Source organism: Limulus polyphemus, unplaced genomic scaffold (genome assembly GCF_000517525.1).
Source record: "Limulus polyphemus unplaced genomic scaffold, Limulus_polyphemus-2.1.2 Scaffold2594, whole genome shotgun sequence".
Taxonomy (NCBI): domain Eukaryota; kingdom Metazoa; phylum Arthropoda; class Merostomata; order Xiphosura; family Limulidae; genus Limulus; species Limulus polyphemus.
In genome coordinates, this window is record NW_013668204.1 from 45,005 (window position 1) to 61,165 (window position 16,161).

At 32.4% G+C, this 16,161-nt stretch overlaps 1 protein-coding gene across 1 annotated transcript in view; it reads left to right on the forward strand.

The window, feature by feature from the left end:
• The first annotated feature begins 3,783 nt into the window (after positions 1-3,783).
• Positions 3,784-16,161, forward strand: part of LOC106467384 (protein FAM122A-like) — a 27,902-nt gene continuing 15,524 nt past the window's right edge. Inside the window, exons 1-5 of the mRNA XM_022395561.1 lie at positions 3,784-3,974; positions 5,656-5,761; positions 6,155-6,246; positions 8,528-8,579; positions 13,762-13,893. Coding sequence (XP_022251269.1) covers positions 3,784-3,974; positions 5,656-5,761; positions 6,155-6,246; positions 8,528-8,579; positions 13,762-13,893 — 573 coding nt within the window. The remainder of the gene's footprint in view (positions 3,975-5,655; positions 5,762-6,154; positions 6,247-8,527; positions 8,580-13,761; positions 13,894-16,161) is intronic.

Sequence of the window (16,161 nt, forward strand, 5' to 3'; positions counted from 1 at the left end):
AAGACATGAGAAAAACATTGTTTTACAAATCTTAAGACTTAAATAAAAAAAAATTATATATTTTGTGTATGAAAGCATTGTAATGTTTACTGATAAACTGCCAAATTTCATTAACATTCGCTTACTAATTTAAAAGTTATAGCATAAAAACTATAACAAGCACAAAATAGCTACGAGGTCAGTCCCAGGGAGCGAGCTCGGGTTGAAAGAGTTAATCTAGATTATTTGAAATTTTTCTTGGCCATTTTCATGAAAAAAACTTTCCCCACTTTTAAAGTGGGAGGTTAAGTCTTCAGAAGCTTTATTGATAACTGAATGGACCAGATAATTTTCCATAACATATAATTGTGGCTTACTGAATCCTGAATATCAGGTCACCATGGTGCCTAAAAAAAGGAATTTGGTATATGTAAGATTTTATTGAGTTTTTCATTAAAAAAAGATGTTTCTTATATACAATAATATTTCCAACATTATAAGTACAAAATTTGAGTTTCAAAGAAAGTACTTTAAGTCCAACCTGACATAATTTTGAACAGATTTTTAGATTTCTGGTGTTTGACTTCCAAGGTTGTACAGTTGCTTTCTTCAAAGACTAGTATACTAGATATGGATGTCAAACTTTTAATTTCTGACATAGTATGTTGAATCTTTAAATTTAACAATCAGAATGAGGTGTGATAAATAAGAGCTATTGGTAGTGATATTATATTTTCAATAAACAGTAACAAGATTATTATTTTATGTTTTAAAACAAAATTAAAATAAGGAAACGAGGCTTTTGATTAAATGATGATGTTACGTATCAGTTAAGGTAGCATCTCATTAAACAGACCTTTTCTGACAGCTTGTGCATGGGCCACAGCTATAGAACTAATCTTGCATGTTTATCAGAGTAAACTTAAGTTGAGTATAATGGTAATTTTTTCCAAATAAAATTGTTTTTTTTGTCATTGTATTTGGTTTCATCTTGGTTTTATGCTAATTAAATCTAGGTGCCAGATCAGGGTTATGTTCTAAGAAACAACGAAATAAAAGTGATGACTATCAAAATACATGTTTTTATTTTGATATAAGAACAGAATTATGTTTTCAGAAACAAAAATTAACATATAAGTGATTATTATCTAGATACTAGTTTTTTTCACTATCTCTGTTTTTTATGGTAGACCCATGCTAGTTTCTTATGTCAATTTTGAAAATAAGTAACAATTGTTGTTAAGAGCTTGAATAAGCTTATATATATTGTATAATTATAATTTTCTTATTCTAACGTACTGCACATATTGAATTCTGAGGACCTAAGCTTGTAATATTTCAGTATTTTTTAATAACCTATGAGTGATAGCAAAGGAGAATATTTTATAATATGTCAACTACATTATGTGTGCTATGTTCAGTGTTGATGAGACCTTCTAAGTAATATATTATATATATATATATATAACAGATTATTGTTACAAAACTCAAGTTGGCTAAAAAGAAACTTTATGCCAAAAGTTTCTGAACATTTCCTATTTGGTGAGTTGCTAATGTCAAGACCTTGAAGGTGCAGTTTTGTTTTTAAAATATTCAATAATTTCCCTATTGATCTTTTCTAATCAAATGACATGTTTTACTATCATGGATAACACTGTTAATGTTTTTATTTAAAACATATCACAATTGCAATTAGAAATCATTAAGTAGCCACTTTGCCAATTTATTGAACACCCATAAAAATAAGAAGTAAGGGTTTAAATCATCAGAATATTTTGCAGTTGCCTACCCTAATCACTAAGCATAACTAAAGATTACCTGATGTCTTACAGTTTTCAAAAGATGTAATTTAACATACAAACTCTTTTTGCTTTCCCACAAAACCATGAACTGTTGTTCAAATCACTCTATATACTTTACTGTGATGTGAAGAGTGCAATTCTTGCTCTGTCCGATCATATTTAAACTTACTTTATAGCTGTTTTCAAATCTGTTTCATTAATAAATGATCAAATCACTTGTTATGAAATCGTAGAAATCAACCAGAAAAAGACAAGGAAAATGAACAATATATTGTCAAAAGGTGATAGGCTTTTAGCAAAAATAAAGGTATTCTTTGTGATAGGTAGAGAAATACTAGAAAACTTGAAAAGTGTGTTATTTACAGATGAAACCCGTCAGAGCTGTGCAGAAATGAATATTCACATTTTTTGTCATTTTTAAATAATTGTAAGAAGTTGAGAAATATCAGTTCCGATAGAGTACATTACCTCATCTCTCATAAATAGCTATTCATGTTCAGTGCTGCCCTCTATATGAAATTTTTTTTGCATTCCACAAACCTTGAGCTCCCATGTACCTTATAATCAACTGATTCAATTGCATCTCGCATGTAATTCATTATGCATAACCCTACACCAATAAGAGTGCGACACACACTCTTGATGCATATGACTCCCTCTATACAATTCTACCAAATTATCTCTTCTTGTTTGGCAGTACTCGTGTCAAGAAGTTGTTGTTGTGATCTTCGAATTTGTTCAACTTTGTAATTTTTTTTTGTTATTATTCCTAAATGGATTTTTTTTTCAACAGTTAATGACTTTTTTTTCAGATAACTTATCTTTCCAGTTTTTTCATCAAAAAGTTGTGTTTGATTTTCACACACAATGAATTCTGAAATTCAAGTTACCTTCTTCAAGCACACTTATACAAGCTACAGGTGGGGGGTGAGTTGTCTTTGGATTTATTGGCTATCATCCACCATGAGATTGATCATTATAGGTATCAACGTGCTTCTCATTATTTTGCCCTTACTCCTCCTGAACATGCTGAACCTGTTCAGATCGACAACGATTTTGACAGCCTTTTTCATCCACTTGATTTTGCTGTGTCTTCTTATGCCCCTATTGTGGAATCAGCTAAACCTAATATGACTTTTTTATGACATGGTTTCTCAGGTATGTTCTGTTTTATCCATTTCCCCGGTTTTGTATGATCCCCGTCCTTCTTTGTTCCATAATATTTGTTTTCCCCCCTTTTTCCGATATTAGGGTTCATGCTGAGCATTTTGTTTCTCAGATGGTTGAGGGTGCCAACATGCCTCACCCTCCATGTGCTTTGGATCAGTTTGCCTTGGCCTACCATAAGGCTGAATGTTTGTTTCTCGATTCTCAGTAGTTAGAATTGACTTTGCCCATTTTGGGGGGTGGACCCTGATCATACTGTTCATTTATTCCACTCCCAATTTTCTTGCCTTCGTCTTACCCTATTGACTCTTCTATGGCATTTCTCTACTATCCATCTCCTTTCTGAGGTGATCCACAGAGATCCTGAGGGTCTTTCGATGGATTGCCTCTCCCTGATTACCTTCACATTGGCACGTTTGTCTTCTTTGGCTTTAACCTTACACACGTGGTTTCTCTGTTGTTGGAATCTCCTGGGGAGGGATACAACCTGATTGATTTGTCCCCCTCAATCTGTCTTTTCTCATCCACAGGTGGGCTTTTTCTCCGGGTTTGTGGATGACCAAGGTAGACGCTATAAATGCTTACCTGCATTTACCAAAGTGCCAACTTTGGTTCATTCATTACGGGGTTGTGTGTCAATTTTGCACTCTGCCCTTCAGGCTTGCTTCAACTCCATATATCTTTTATTGGGTGGTCAAGGCATTTGGCCGACATTTATCTGCTCTGGGGTTGCATTTCCATCATTCCTTATACCTACCCAATATCTTGTTCATTTGGGTGTTTTTTCAACACTCATTTCGGTTGGACCCAACCTTCTCCTCTTCGACTTCATTCAATGGAGTCTTCAGTTCTCCATGCCCTTACTGCTCACTCTCTTACAACTCATGAAGTTCTATTGCTTTTGGTGATGTGGTCTTCCATGGAAGACCTTATCCCCTTGGGTCAAGCACATCTATTGGAGATTCCAACTTCTCTTCCTCCTTCCCTTGTAGATGATCTGCATTGGTGGTTGAACAAGGCTCACATGTCAGTGGGTGTTCCACTTCCTCCCCTCATCTGGATTTACATATCTTCAAGTATGCTTCCTTTCAGGGCTGGGGGGATCAGCAGGAAGCTTCAGGTCGGTGGTCTTTGGCCGAAATATCTTTCCATATCAACATCCTGGAGCTGGTAGCTGTACATCATGCCTTGGATCATTTTCTTCATCTTGACAGAAATCATCTGGTCATGATCTATTCTGACAGTTCTACAGTGGTGGCTTTTCTCAATCACCAAGGCTGCACCCATTATCATTCCCTTTGTGATCGGATCTTGGATCACATTTTTTTCGGACTCCCATATTCGGTATTCCTATCATTGTATGTCATATTCCAAGTGCATTCAGTCTTGTTGCAGATCGGCTTTCCCATCCAAAGTTTATTTGACGGACTGGTCTCTCAATTCTCTTGTTTTCCAGTGGCTATACCCTCAGTGGGGTACTCTTCACCTTGATGTGTTTGCCACATCCCTCAATACCAAATGACCTCTTTTTTTGGTCTCCGATTCCTCATCTATTTGCTCTGGCTGTTGATGCTTTCAGTCTAGATTGGACCAGTAAGTACCTGTATGTTTATCCTTCCATCTATCTTCTTCACAGGGTAATCTCGATCTTCCATGCCACTTTGTGTCAAGTCTTTCTGATTGCTCCTTACTGGCTGGCACAACCATGGTTCCCACAGCTGCTCTGCCTCTTCCTCTGTCACCAGCATTTCCTCCAGCCCTTCATATTCTCTGTCTTCACATCTGGATTTATCAGGACCTTGGTGATGAGATCCAGTTTATTCTGGTGTATCACTTTTTTTTCGTAGCTTGTTTCATTTGCTCCTCCTCTAGAAATGTTTATCAATGTGAATGGAATGTTTCTGTCATTGTTTGTTGGGTCAGGTGTTTTCACCTGCTAGACCCACTTTTTCTCATATTATGGATTTCCTCACGTGTTTTTTTAATCAAGGGTCTTCTGTCTACTTGATCGTGGGTTATTTGGTTGCCTTATTACACACTTTTCATTTTTCCCAGTACTGTAACGTTTTTACCTCTCCTACCCTTTCCCTCTTGTTGCATTCCTTCTGGATTAGTCGTCCATTTAGGCATGCTTTCCTTACAGATTGGGATGTTAATGTGATTCTTCACTGCCTCACTTTACTTCTGTTTGAACCTCTGTCCTTGTGCTTGATTTTTCACCATTGGTCTACGTTTCACATATTCTGTTATCCAATGATCAAAATGACTTTTAAATTGATTGTCACAAAAATAACCAAATAATCAAACTGATTTATTACCATTATATTTGCTTGTTTCTTAATTAAGCATAAAGGTACATACTGGACTGTCTGTGCTCTGCTAAACAGTATTTTCTTGTGGAATAACTTATTTATTTGAATGTAATAGTTTAATTAGCCCAACGATTAATCAACAAATTATACTAATTGCTCATTTCTAGTTTTACGAGTATTTTCTTGCTGAAAGCTTTTGAGGTTTTGGTTATATAAATATTTTGGTTTAAATGTCAGTTAAAAAACTTTAAAAGCTGGTACGTGTATGTATATAAATATGTGTATATTCACTGGTTAGCATTTCAGAATATATTAATATTGTTGTATCATTTTACTGTTGCATATGTTACTCCCTTGTTAGTAAAGATTTATACAAAAGTTTTTATGCTTTCTAGGGATACCAGTTCTCCAACTTCTCTCCTTTTGAACATACCTCGAAATAGACGTTTCAGTGCTAGTTCTTCTCCTGGTCAGTGTAGCCCATCATCAAACTCACCCTCGGTAATTTTTAGTTAAAATTGCAATATTTTGTTTGTTGTCCTTTTATGTATCATGCCTAACTCTTCAAATATCAATATGCATATTTGTGATGCTAAAGTAAAGAATGACTAGGTGAGGATGCCATTATTTTTTTCTTAGCCTTCTATGACTTACAATTCTTGGTTATGAAAATTATGTGTATCACAAAAACAGTGAATCCTATTTTAATGTTAACTATCAACCTGAATTGTAGTGTAATGTCTCTTAAAAACTTAAAAATACATGTTTATCTAAAAATAAATTGCATATTGCAAACTTTTGTATGCACTCCATGTTTTAGACTAATATTTTGAGCCTTATGGGGTAATTAATTGTACCTTGCATTTTTTATAGTTATTTATAATTTGCTTTCAGTCCTTAGTTCCATCATTTGTGCCCTCTCGGGTTATTCAGCTAAAGCATGAAGAAGGAATGGATGTGATGTATAGAGAAGCTTCACATGAAAAGTAAGATTCTTGTAATGTTACAGTAGTACCTTCCACAATACCAGAGATTAACTAAAGTAACAGTATGAATATTAACTGTCTTAACACGTGCTCGGCCAATTTGACCGACCAGGTGACCTCTTTTGTACTCGTTCAAAGTCCTTGTAGATTTCATATTACTAAATTTTAATATAGTGTGTATATCTTCATGAAATTTGACAGTATTTCAGTAAATATCGTTTTTCACGTACAAAAAAATCATATTTTTAATGAAGTATTTTTAATAAACTAAAAATAGATTTGTCCTTGAGTATTTCAAGTATTTGTTTTGAATAGTCTGTGTGCAAAGCGATTTTCATGTTAAGATTAAAAACACTTTTCATCTCAAAAATCTCAAATTTCATTTGTGTAATCTCTAAAATTTCCAAAATACATTTCAAATGTTTGTTTTCGGTTAAACTTTATATTTTATTTGTAATTTTCTCTACCCTAACTCTACACAAGGTTGGTCAATTTGACTGACCTCGTAACCACCAAAAAAAAAAATCAAAATATAATCTAAATTACGTTCTTTTTCTTTCTAGAATGACTTCAAATGTAACATAAAACTGCATTATTTTATCCTAAGTAGCTTTAAACTTGTAACAGTATGCATCTATTTATAATTAAATTTTGTATTATGGCCCTGTGAACCATGTCTAAATAGTATTTGCACCATTAGAAGTTGTAAATCACTTGGGGAACATGCAGCTCACGTTGCGCTATCGAATTACATTACCCACGAACTACTCCAAGCTGCTCACGTGCATGCCTTGTGAAATATTTTTATTATATTATTATTATTATTGATTATTTTACCTACTCTAACCTTAACTAACCTAAAGAGATCCCTATTTTTACATTTTAGTTAATTTTATAATAATAATATAAAGAATAAACATGAAAAACAAGAAATAAAGTACTTGCCTGAGTATTCTTTTTTTTTGCTGTTGACTATCAATGATGCTTATCCCTACTTTTTATATACTAATTGTAGTATTGCATTAAATAATTTTTATCTAATTAAATAATGCACCAAAGAACATAGACTAATAACGTGCAAAAAGCAGACAATTTACTCTAATAATTAAAATTTTTCTGGCTTTCTAACTATGCGACAAGAGCTATTACAAATTCATCCAAGCTAGCCATTGTGATTCCCATGGAAGCCAAAGTTGTATTACAAGTGAAATTGATGACTCTCTGTTCAAAATAAAATGTAATATAATACATCATTTGATAGGTGAAAACCTTGGCTTTCTATTGGTTATAGGTAATATATAATTAAATATAAGGGAGAACTATTAACAAATCCTGAAAGAGTGGATGTGACAGGTGGGTGTGGCAGGAGGGATCTGATTTTCTATTTGATAGCTCTGTAACCAAACAAAATTGAAGACTATAAAAATTATAGTCTGTCTGAGCAATCATAATTTTATAGTGAATAATTTATTTTTAATTTCATAGTTACTGGAGGGGTGTTGGATAAAATAGAGAAGTTACCTAGAGAAAATTTGTCATGTGTGTCACACTAGGAGAAATTCAGGATTATTTTAAATATTGCATTATAGAATTATGAACTTAAAACTTGTATACTATTAAAATATGAATTATTAGCTAAGATTTTATGCTATAATAATTGGTATAACATAACAAAAAGTAGTTTAATAAAATTTTGAATGTAAGACACTAAATCCTTGTGTCATGGGCAGTAAAGGATACTGGTTAAACATAGGGTGATTATGAAAAAGAAAATCCATATTTAAAATGATTATATTTTAAGAAGCTACTATTCAAACGTAAGCAAAACTTCACCAAAGACACATTGCCAATCACAAGTTCTGTTCAGGAAAATTTAGGTATGTACCATGTCAAACTTGCCTGAATAAAACATAAAAATGGAATTTGACTTTATAATCACATTATAGATGATGAAACTTTAGCTTTAAGTATTGATAATTGTTTTAAAAAAAATATATGGAAAATTTTTATACAAACAGTGGTAGTTGAAATTGTTATTACAAACATCAGAGAACATACACTGTACCAGAAGTAGTTATGGTAAGCTTGTGTACAGGTGTAAGTTATCCAGTTGATTTTGAAACTAAAAATATTGTTGGGTGTTCATAATTATATTACAAACTTTTGTTTTATAGCTTAGTAATATAGTAATTCTTAGTTTACTGATAGGAACAAAATTGTTTCTCTCTGAGTGAATTTGAGAAATGAAGTTTTATGTACAGTTTCTATTTTTTTTCTTTAGAGAGGTTCAATCCAAGCTTCAGATATCCCAGTCTTGGGAAGATTTGACATTGGTGAGAAAATTGTAATTTTATAAGTTGTAAGGAAACAGTTCCACAGTAAGATGTTTAGTAGACACGGCATTTATGTACTACATATTTTTTTTAGCTATAGCTGTATGTTTCACCTCCTTTCTTAAACTCACTCTTATGTTTATGGAGTATGTCTATAACAAAAAATCTAGTATTTACGTAATCACTATTGTACTTTTTGATTTTTTGCTGTTTTCCTGGTTATATTTTATATTTAAAAATAATGAACAATACAATGTTACTTTTGTGTGTATTTTAATTTAGATAACAACCTTTGTTTGATTGAGGGTTGGTTCCATCAGCAGGGCACAAAATTTTGCTTGAGGTCTGGTAAATAGTACACAAGCACTGGAACCCTGTATCTTGTAAAAAAAAGTAACAAAAAATAAATAGTTATAGTAAATTATCAAAATCATTGAACAAAATTCTTTAATCAGTAAAATGAAAAAAAAAAGGCATATGGATCAGTGAACAAGTGTGGCTCAGTCTTGTTAGCACATGGGAACAATCCATGTAATTTATCCAAGCGGCGCCATATGCCGCCACAACCCCGGCATCATTTGTACATGTATAAATACAATAGTCGAGTAAAGAATGTTCCACTCACATCATGTACAAAAACAATAAAGAAAAAACACTCCTTTACACAATCAATTTCTCTTGTTATAATTATTTAAATTCTATTTTTTCTCAGAGTACTACTTCCTAAATAATGTTCATGGAAAGTGTGACTAGTTTGCAGGGAATTGCATATTTACTTGTAGTTATAGACATTGTTAATAGATGTTGCCACTTTTGACATGTTTCAAAGCTTTGAAATTGGGATAAATTAGAACCAAGAAGTAGTAACAGGGAACAAAATATCTAGGTTTGTATAGCAATTTGCAAATCAAAACAACCCCAGTTGCAAATCTCTTTCCTCATTGCTTAGCATAATATGCGAATCATTCCTTTCTCTTTTATGTGTAATCGAGACCTCCCACAACACAGCAAAAGTGCTGTAAAATATCAGCTTGATATACTAAAGCCAAAGCTGATGTTCATTTCTTGGAAATTCTCACCAAATGGCACATACAGTATTTTCAAACTTTGTCATGCTCATATTGCATTCACATGCATTTTGTTAGAGTCTGTTCATGACCTTTTGAATGCTCATGAAGCCTATCCAACTAGACTACCTACGTACGGTACATGCATGAAACATTTAGCATTGAACCAGTTATGAACTCTCAATACAAGCTTTATCCCAAGGACCTACCATGTGACAGTTTTTACTTCTATATAGTTTTAATACTATAACTATCAATAAAGTATGTGTATCTTCACCAAATTTGGCAGACTTTTAGTAAAACTTACAAGTCATTTGTACACAAAAAATCATTTTTTAAATGGAGTGTTTCTACTAAAGATTTGTGTATGAATATATCAAGTCTTCTTTTGACCAGTCCGAGTGCAAAATGATTTTTTTTATGTTAAAATTAAAAATACTTTTCTTCATCTCAAAAATCTCAAATGTTATTTGCTTAATCTTTAAAACTCCTAAATATATTCAAACGTTTTATTTCAGTAAAACTTGAGATTTTGTCTGTTATTTTCTCTGTGCTATCTCTATACAAGGTTGTTCTTTTTGACTGACCTTGTAACCAGTAAAAACAAAATAAAAAATCTAAATTATCTTCTTTTTTTTCTAGAATGATTTCATTTATCCTAAGTAGCTTTAAACTTGTAACAATATACATCTATTTATACGTAAATTTTATTGTTTTATTGCCTTTTTAACTATGTCTAACTACTAGTAATAGGACTATTCATACCCTTATAACATAAGTTGTAAATGTAAATCACTTGGGAACATGCGGCTCATGTTACGCTATCAAATTACATTATCCATGGATGTGCCTTTTGAAAATTTTTTATTATATTATTATTTTTATTTATTTTACCAAATATAACCTTTAAGAGTTTCCTATTTTTACATTTTAGTTATCTTTATTACCATAAATATAGAATACACATGAAAAACAAGAAATAAAGTACTTACCTGGGTCTTCTTTTTTTGCTGACAACTGTCGATGACATTTGACCCTACTTTTTTATACTAATGGTAGTAATTCAGTAAATAATTTTTATTTAATTAAATAATGCAACAAAGAACATAAAATAATAACATGTAAAAAGCAGGTAATGTCTCATAACTATCACAAATTTTTTTGGCTTTCTAACGATGTGACAAGTGCTGATACAAATTCGTCCAAGCTAGTTAATATGTTATCTGTGGGAACGAAGCTTGTACTGAAAGAAAAATTTACATTTTTCTGTACAGAAAACAACATAATATAATAAGTCATTTTATAGATGGAAAGCTTGGCTTTCTGTTGGTTAAAAGTAATATTGTACTAAACGTAAGAGAGAACTATTGACAAATCCTGAAAGAGAGGATGTGACAGGAGGGGTCTGATTTTCTATTTGATGGCTCTGTAACCAAACAAAATTGAAGGCTATGATAATTATGCTTTACCTAAGTGATGACAATATTACAATAAGTATTTTACGTTAAATTTCATACTTGTTGGAGGGGTGGTAAATAAATTAGAGAAGAGGGGATGCCTAGAGAAAAAATGTCATTTCTCACACTAGGGGAAATTCAGGATCTTTATTTTTAATATTGCCTTATAAAATTAAGAACTTAAAACTTATATTAAAATATGGATTAATACCTATGATTTTATGCTATAGTAATTGATATAACATGAACAAACAAAAAGTTGTTAATTAATTTTTTAAGGTAACTCACTAAAATCCTTTTAAAGGCAAACAGTAAAACTGAGGCTAAATATTTTTTAACCTAGCATCTAAATGAATTGGCCTTTTACTGAATCTTGTAAAGCAGAATCTGCTCTATTTGTTGGTTATAAATAATCCAGTAAATGTCACAGAGAATTATTGACATTTTTTGAAAGACAATGAGATTTATGGGATGTGTCATGTTGGTTTGACTTTCTTGTTTATATCTTGGTAAAACAAGAAGCTTGGAGGCTATAAGTATAGATTATGACTTTGCAATATGTATAGTATAAGTATGTAACTAGTAGCATACTCAAAAGATCATCTAAGACGTAGAAAGAAAATCTAAAATGGGCAATTTGGAGCAAAGAAGTGTCACGTTATATAGAGAATTTAAGATTGAGAATTTATTTATATGTTTTCTTTTGAAATTAAGAAAGTAAAACTTGATTAATATTGAAATTTGAATTATAAATTACATTTTGATATCAAGTTTATTGACATACATTGATAATAAAGTCATCTAATTAAATTTTGAATATAACATTGTAAAAAGGTTGTGACATGCACTCTGACCTACTTGAATTAAGAGAGTTGAACTGAGACAATCAGAAATTGTATAAAAGCTTCTATGTTATACTAAGAAATGCCTTAAAAAGAGTGAAATATTTTTGTACTACATGCTAAATGTAACTGCTCTCACAGTAATTGAGTGCACCTGGTGAAACAATCTTATGGAAACACTTAAAATCTCCAGACAAGATTTTTATCATTCCGTAATAACTATAGCAACCATTGAGTTCACATATAGCTTTTAACCAGTATTTATCATAACCAGGCATTTCTGATTTTATCAACAGAAGTAACTTAAGGCAAGCCAACAAAAGATCATCAAATGTTGGATCTGTGTATACTGAAATTATTGTGAAGCAGTTGTATACAGACAACTGTCATATATTAAACAAATAGCATTAAGATATAATGGTCAAAGGTCCTTCTGTAAATTAATTTGTTAAAATATCACGGTGTTCTACAAGATTTTATTCAATTCAACACACAGTTATTTCTTTGAGATTTTCAAAAATTGATGCCTGATTGTCAGTAAAACTAGTTATCAGAAAATATTATTAAAGTATAACTTATTTCTGCTGAAACTATTTACTTCCAAAGTAATCTACTACCCTACTGTTACTGAAAACCTCTTTTTTTCAAAGTCATTCACTGTTGTTATTGGACGTCAAAAAAAAAAACTCAGCATCAAAGTAAATTACTGATGTTGAAACTGTTTACATCAAAAATAAATTGCCACACTGAGTTTTGATAGTTCCAAAGTTGTAATTTACTGTTGTTACTGAAAATTAAATTGTACAAGTAATTTGTCAATAGTACTTAAAGATTGTGTAACAGTCTTACTATTGTTAGTGGCTTCTTATGGTTTTGTAGCAGTGTATTGTTGCTAATTATATTTACCTTTAACTCTTTTCATACAGCCATATATTGTTATCATGGCATATGAATAAACTTGGCATCAAAACTTTGTTAATCTAGATTTTAATAACACGAGTTTTTAGTTCCTAATTTTAAAAGACAATATTTAACAAAATCCTGAATTTTCCCTAGTATGATAATTGTAACTTGTTCTCTAGGTATCCCCCCTTCTATCATTTATTTACCACCCCTCTGAGAAGTATGAAATTTAATGTAAATTGCTCATTATAATATTGTCATTGCTCAGGCAAAGCATAATTTTTATAAACTTCATCCTTATTTGGTTACAGAGCCATAAGCTAGAAAATTAGACCCCTCTTGCCATGCCCATCTGTCACATCCTCTCTTTCAGAAATTGCCAATTGTTCTCTCTGATGTTTAATACTATATCATTTATAACAAATAGAAAGCGAAGGTTTGAATCTGTCAAATGAAATATTATATTATGTTGTTTTCTGTACAGAGAATTGTCTATTTTGCTTCCAGTTCAAACTTTATACCCATGGAAAACACATTAACAAGTTGAGGTAAATTTTTAATGGCTCTTTTCACATAGTTAGAAAGCCAGAAAAATTGTGATTGTTATAGGACATTGTCTGATTTTTGCGTGTTATTATTCTATGCTCTTTAATTCAACAATAAGTTATTAATGCAGTAGTACCATTAGTATAAAAAGTAGAGTTAAATTTCATCGGCAGTTGACAGCAAAGAAATGGAAGATTCAGGTAAGTACTATATTTCTTGTTTTCATGCGTATTCTTTATTTATTATTATAAATGGGACTAAAATGTAAAAATTAGAAAACTTTTTAGGTTATATAAGATAAGGTAAAATATATAATAATAAATTTTCATGAGGTATGCTTACAAGTAACCTGTGCATTCTTTCATAGGATGGGACAACACTTGGTAATAACAGTAATAATGAACCAGCAAAGCGGCCTCGATCACTGACTGACCCTTTGCATATCTTTACACCTCCTTTGGGTTTATGTAACTCTCCTTCACCAACACGTGCAGGAAAGGTGAGTGTACCCATTGTCTTTAGACTTAAAAATTAATTCCACATCTAATAAAGTTCTATGGTACTTTTTTATATAAATAACAAACGTATCACAATATTAAAATGAAAAGAAAAAGATGATCAGGCTTACATGTCAAACTAGTTCCAAAATTGAGAGTGTTGCTTAACTTTCTTGCTACAAGCTTGGTCTGTCCAACCAAAAAATTACTATAGCTTCTAATATGTTTTGTGTACCCTCATAAAATTTTGCAAGCTTTCAGTAAGCATGAAGAGACATTTGTAGACAAAAAAATCAGAATTTTTAATGAAGTATTTTCAATAAAACTTTCTCTATGAATATTTGGAGTTAAAGTGTTGACAGCTCTGAGTGCAAAGTGATTTCCAATACGGTACATTACCTCTACTCACATAAATAGCTATTCTTGTTCAGTGCTGCCATCTATATGCAAAAAATTTTTTATGCATACAACAAGTCTTCTAACCTCCCTCCATTGGAATTGACTGCGTTTCTCATGCAAATCATCATGCGTCAACCCTCCACCAATAAGAGTGCGACATACTCAAATGACACATGTAACTTCCTCTATTCAATTCTACCAAACTATCACTTCTCGTTTAGCAGTACATTTGTTCAGACATTTTTTTCTTTTGGTGCTCTTTGTGTGTATTGTGATTTTAATAGTTTAATTTTTGAAGTGAGATTTCTTCATTATTATTATTTTTTCTTTACATTGAAGAAATCTTTTAATTTAACTTAACTTACATCAAACACTTTTGTTTAATTTATGCATTTCTACAATGAATTCTGAGATTCATGTTCCCACTTTGGGTGTTATACCTCCAGCATTATTTTCAGAGGCTGCAGGTGGGAGAGACCAGTCGTTGGATTTCTCTGCTGTTATCTATCATGAGATTGATTGTTATATGGGTCAACCTTCTTCTCCTGAACTTGTCCCACTAATCCTCCTGAACAAGCCGAACCTGTTCGGGCTGATAAAGATTTAATAACCTTTTTACAAACACCACCGGATTTTGCCATGTTTTTCCTTACCCCTCCTGCAAAATCGCTAGGCCTTATGTGGCATTTTTCAACATGATTTCTCAGGTATGTTATGTTTTATCCAATTCCCCATTTTTCAATGATTTTTTTATTACCTCCATGTTGGCTCATTTGTTGTCTTCAGCTCTCGCTTTACACAGGTGGTTTCACTGTAGTTGGGATTTTCTGGGTCACGTTGCGACCTTTTCCCGCATTTGCTGCCTTTTTATTTGGTGATATTTTCTGTCATGTATCTGAGATTTTGAAATCTTGTGTGTAATCTGTGCATCAACCCTTTCCTCTTTGGTTGCATGTTTGTCACAGTTGAAGCCACGAAACTCCCCTATTCCTTCCTGTTCTGGTCCTTTCTGCCCATCATTGTCCCCTTCCAGGGGTTTTTCATGTTGTTGTTTTATTCAACTTTGATGGGCATGTTGCCAACTGTACCAGAGGGTTCCAGTTCAGTGGGAGCTTGACTATATTATATTGTTACCCTTTGGGATCTTTCACTATGGTTCCATGGGTTCTTTGGGTTTTATCAGAGGGACTTGTCCTACTATTTCTTTCCCCACCTCCTTTGTCCTTGGTACCCTTTTCCTTCCTCATGACTTTGGATCCTGCCACCAGCCTGCGACTATTCGAGGTACAAGATTTTCTGTCTCTACGGGCCGTTGCACCTGTTCATCATCTTTCTCCAGGCTTTTATTCCAGGCTGTTTGTTGTCCTTGTGCAAAACCAGAGACTGGCAGTCTGTATTAGGTTTGTCCCACCTTATTCTCATTTTCAATATGCCTCGTTTTACCTTGAAGTCCTTTCTCACCCTTAGATGGGCTTTTTCTCCAAGTTCATCGATTTTACCTATTTCTTTGGTCGACTGACTACTGTTTGCTTGTTCTGAACAGTAGTCCCTCTGTCATCCTTATCAGCTGCTCCTGGAGGCAGGTATAACAGTCTGTTCACTCTTTCAATACGGGGTTGGTCAATGTGACGACCTCGTAACCATTTTGTGCTTGTTATAGTTTTCATGCTATAACTTTTAAATTTGGCAGATTATCAGTAAACATTACAATGCATTCCTACCCAAAATATCAAATTTTCTTTAAATAAGTCTATGTTTGTAGAGCAATGTTTTTGTCGTCTTTTTTTTTTCTTTTTGCATGTTGCTTATCTATTATGCAAAGTAATGTTCATTTTAAGATTAAAAATACTTTTGTGCATAAGAAAATTTTG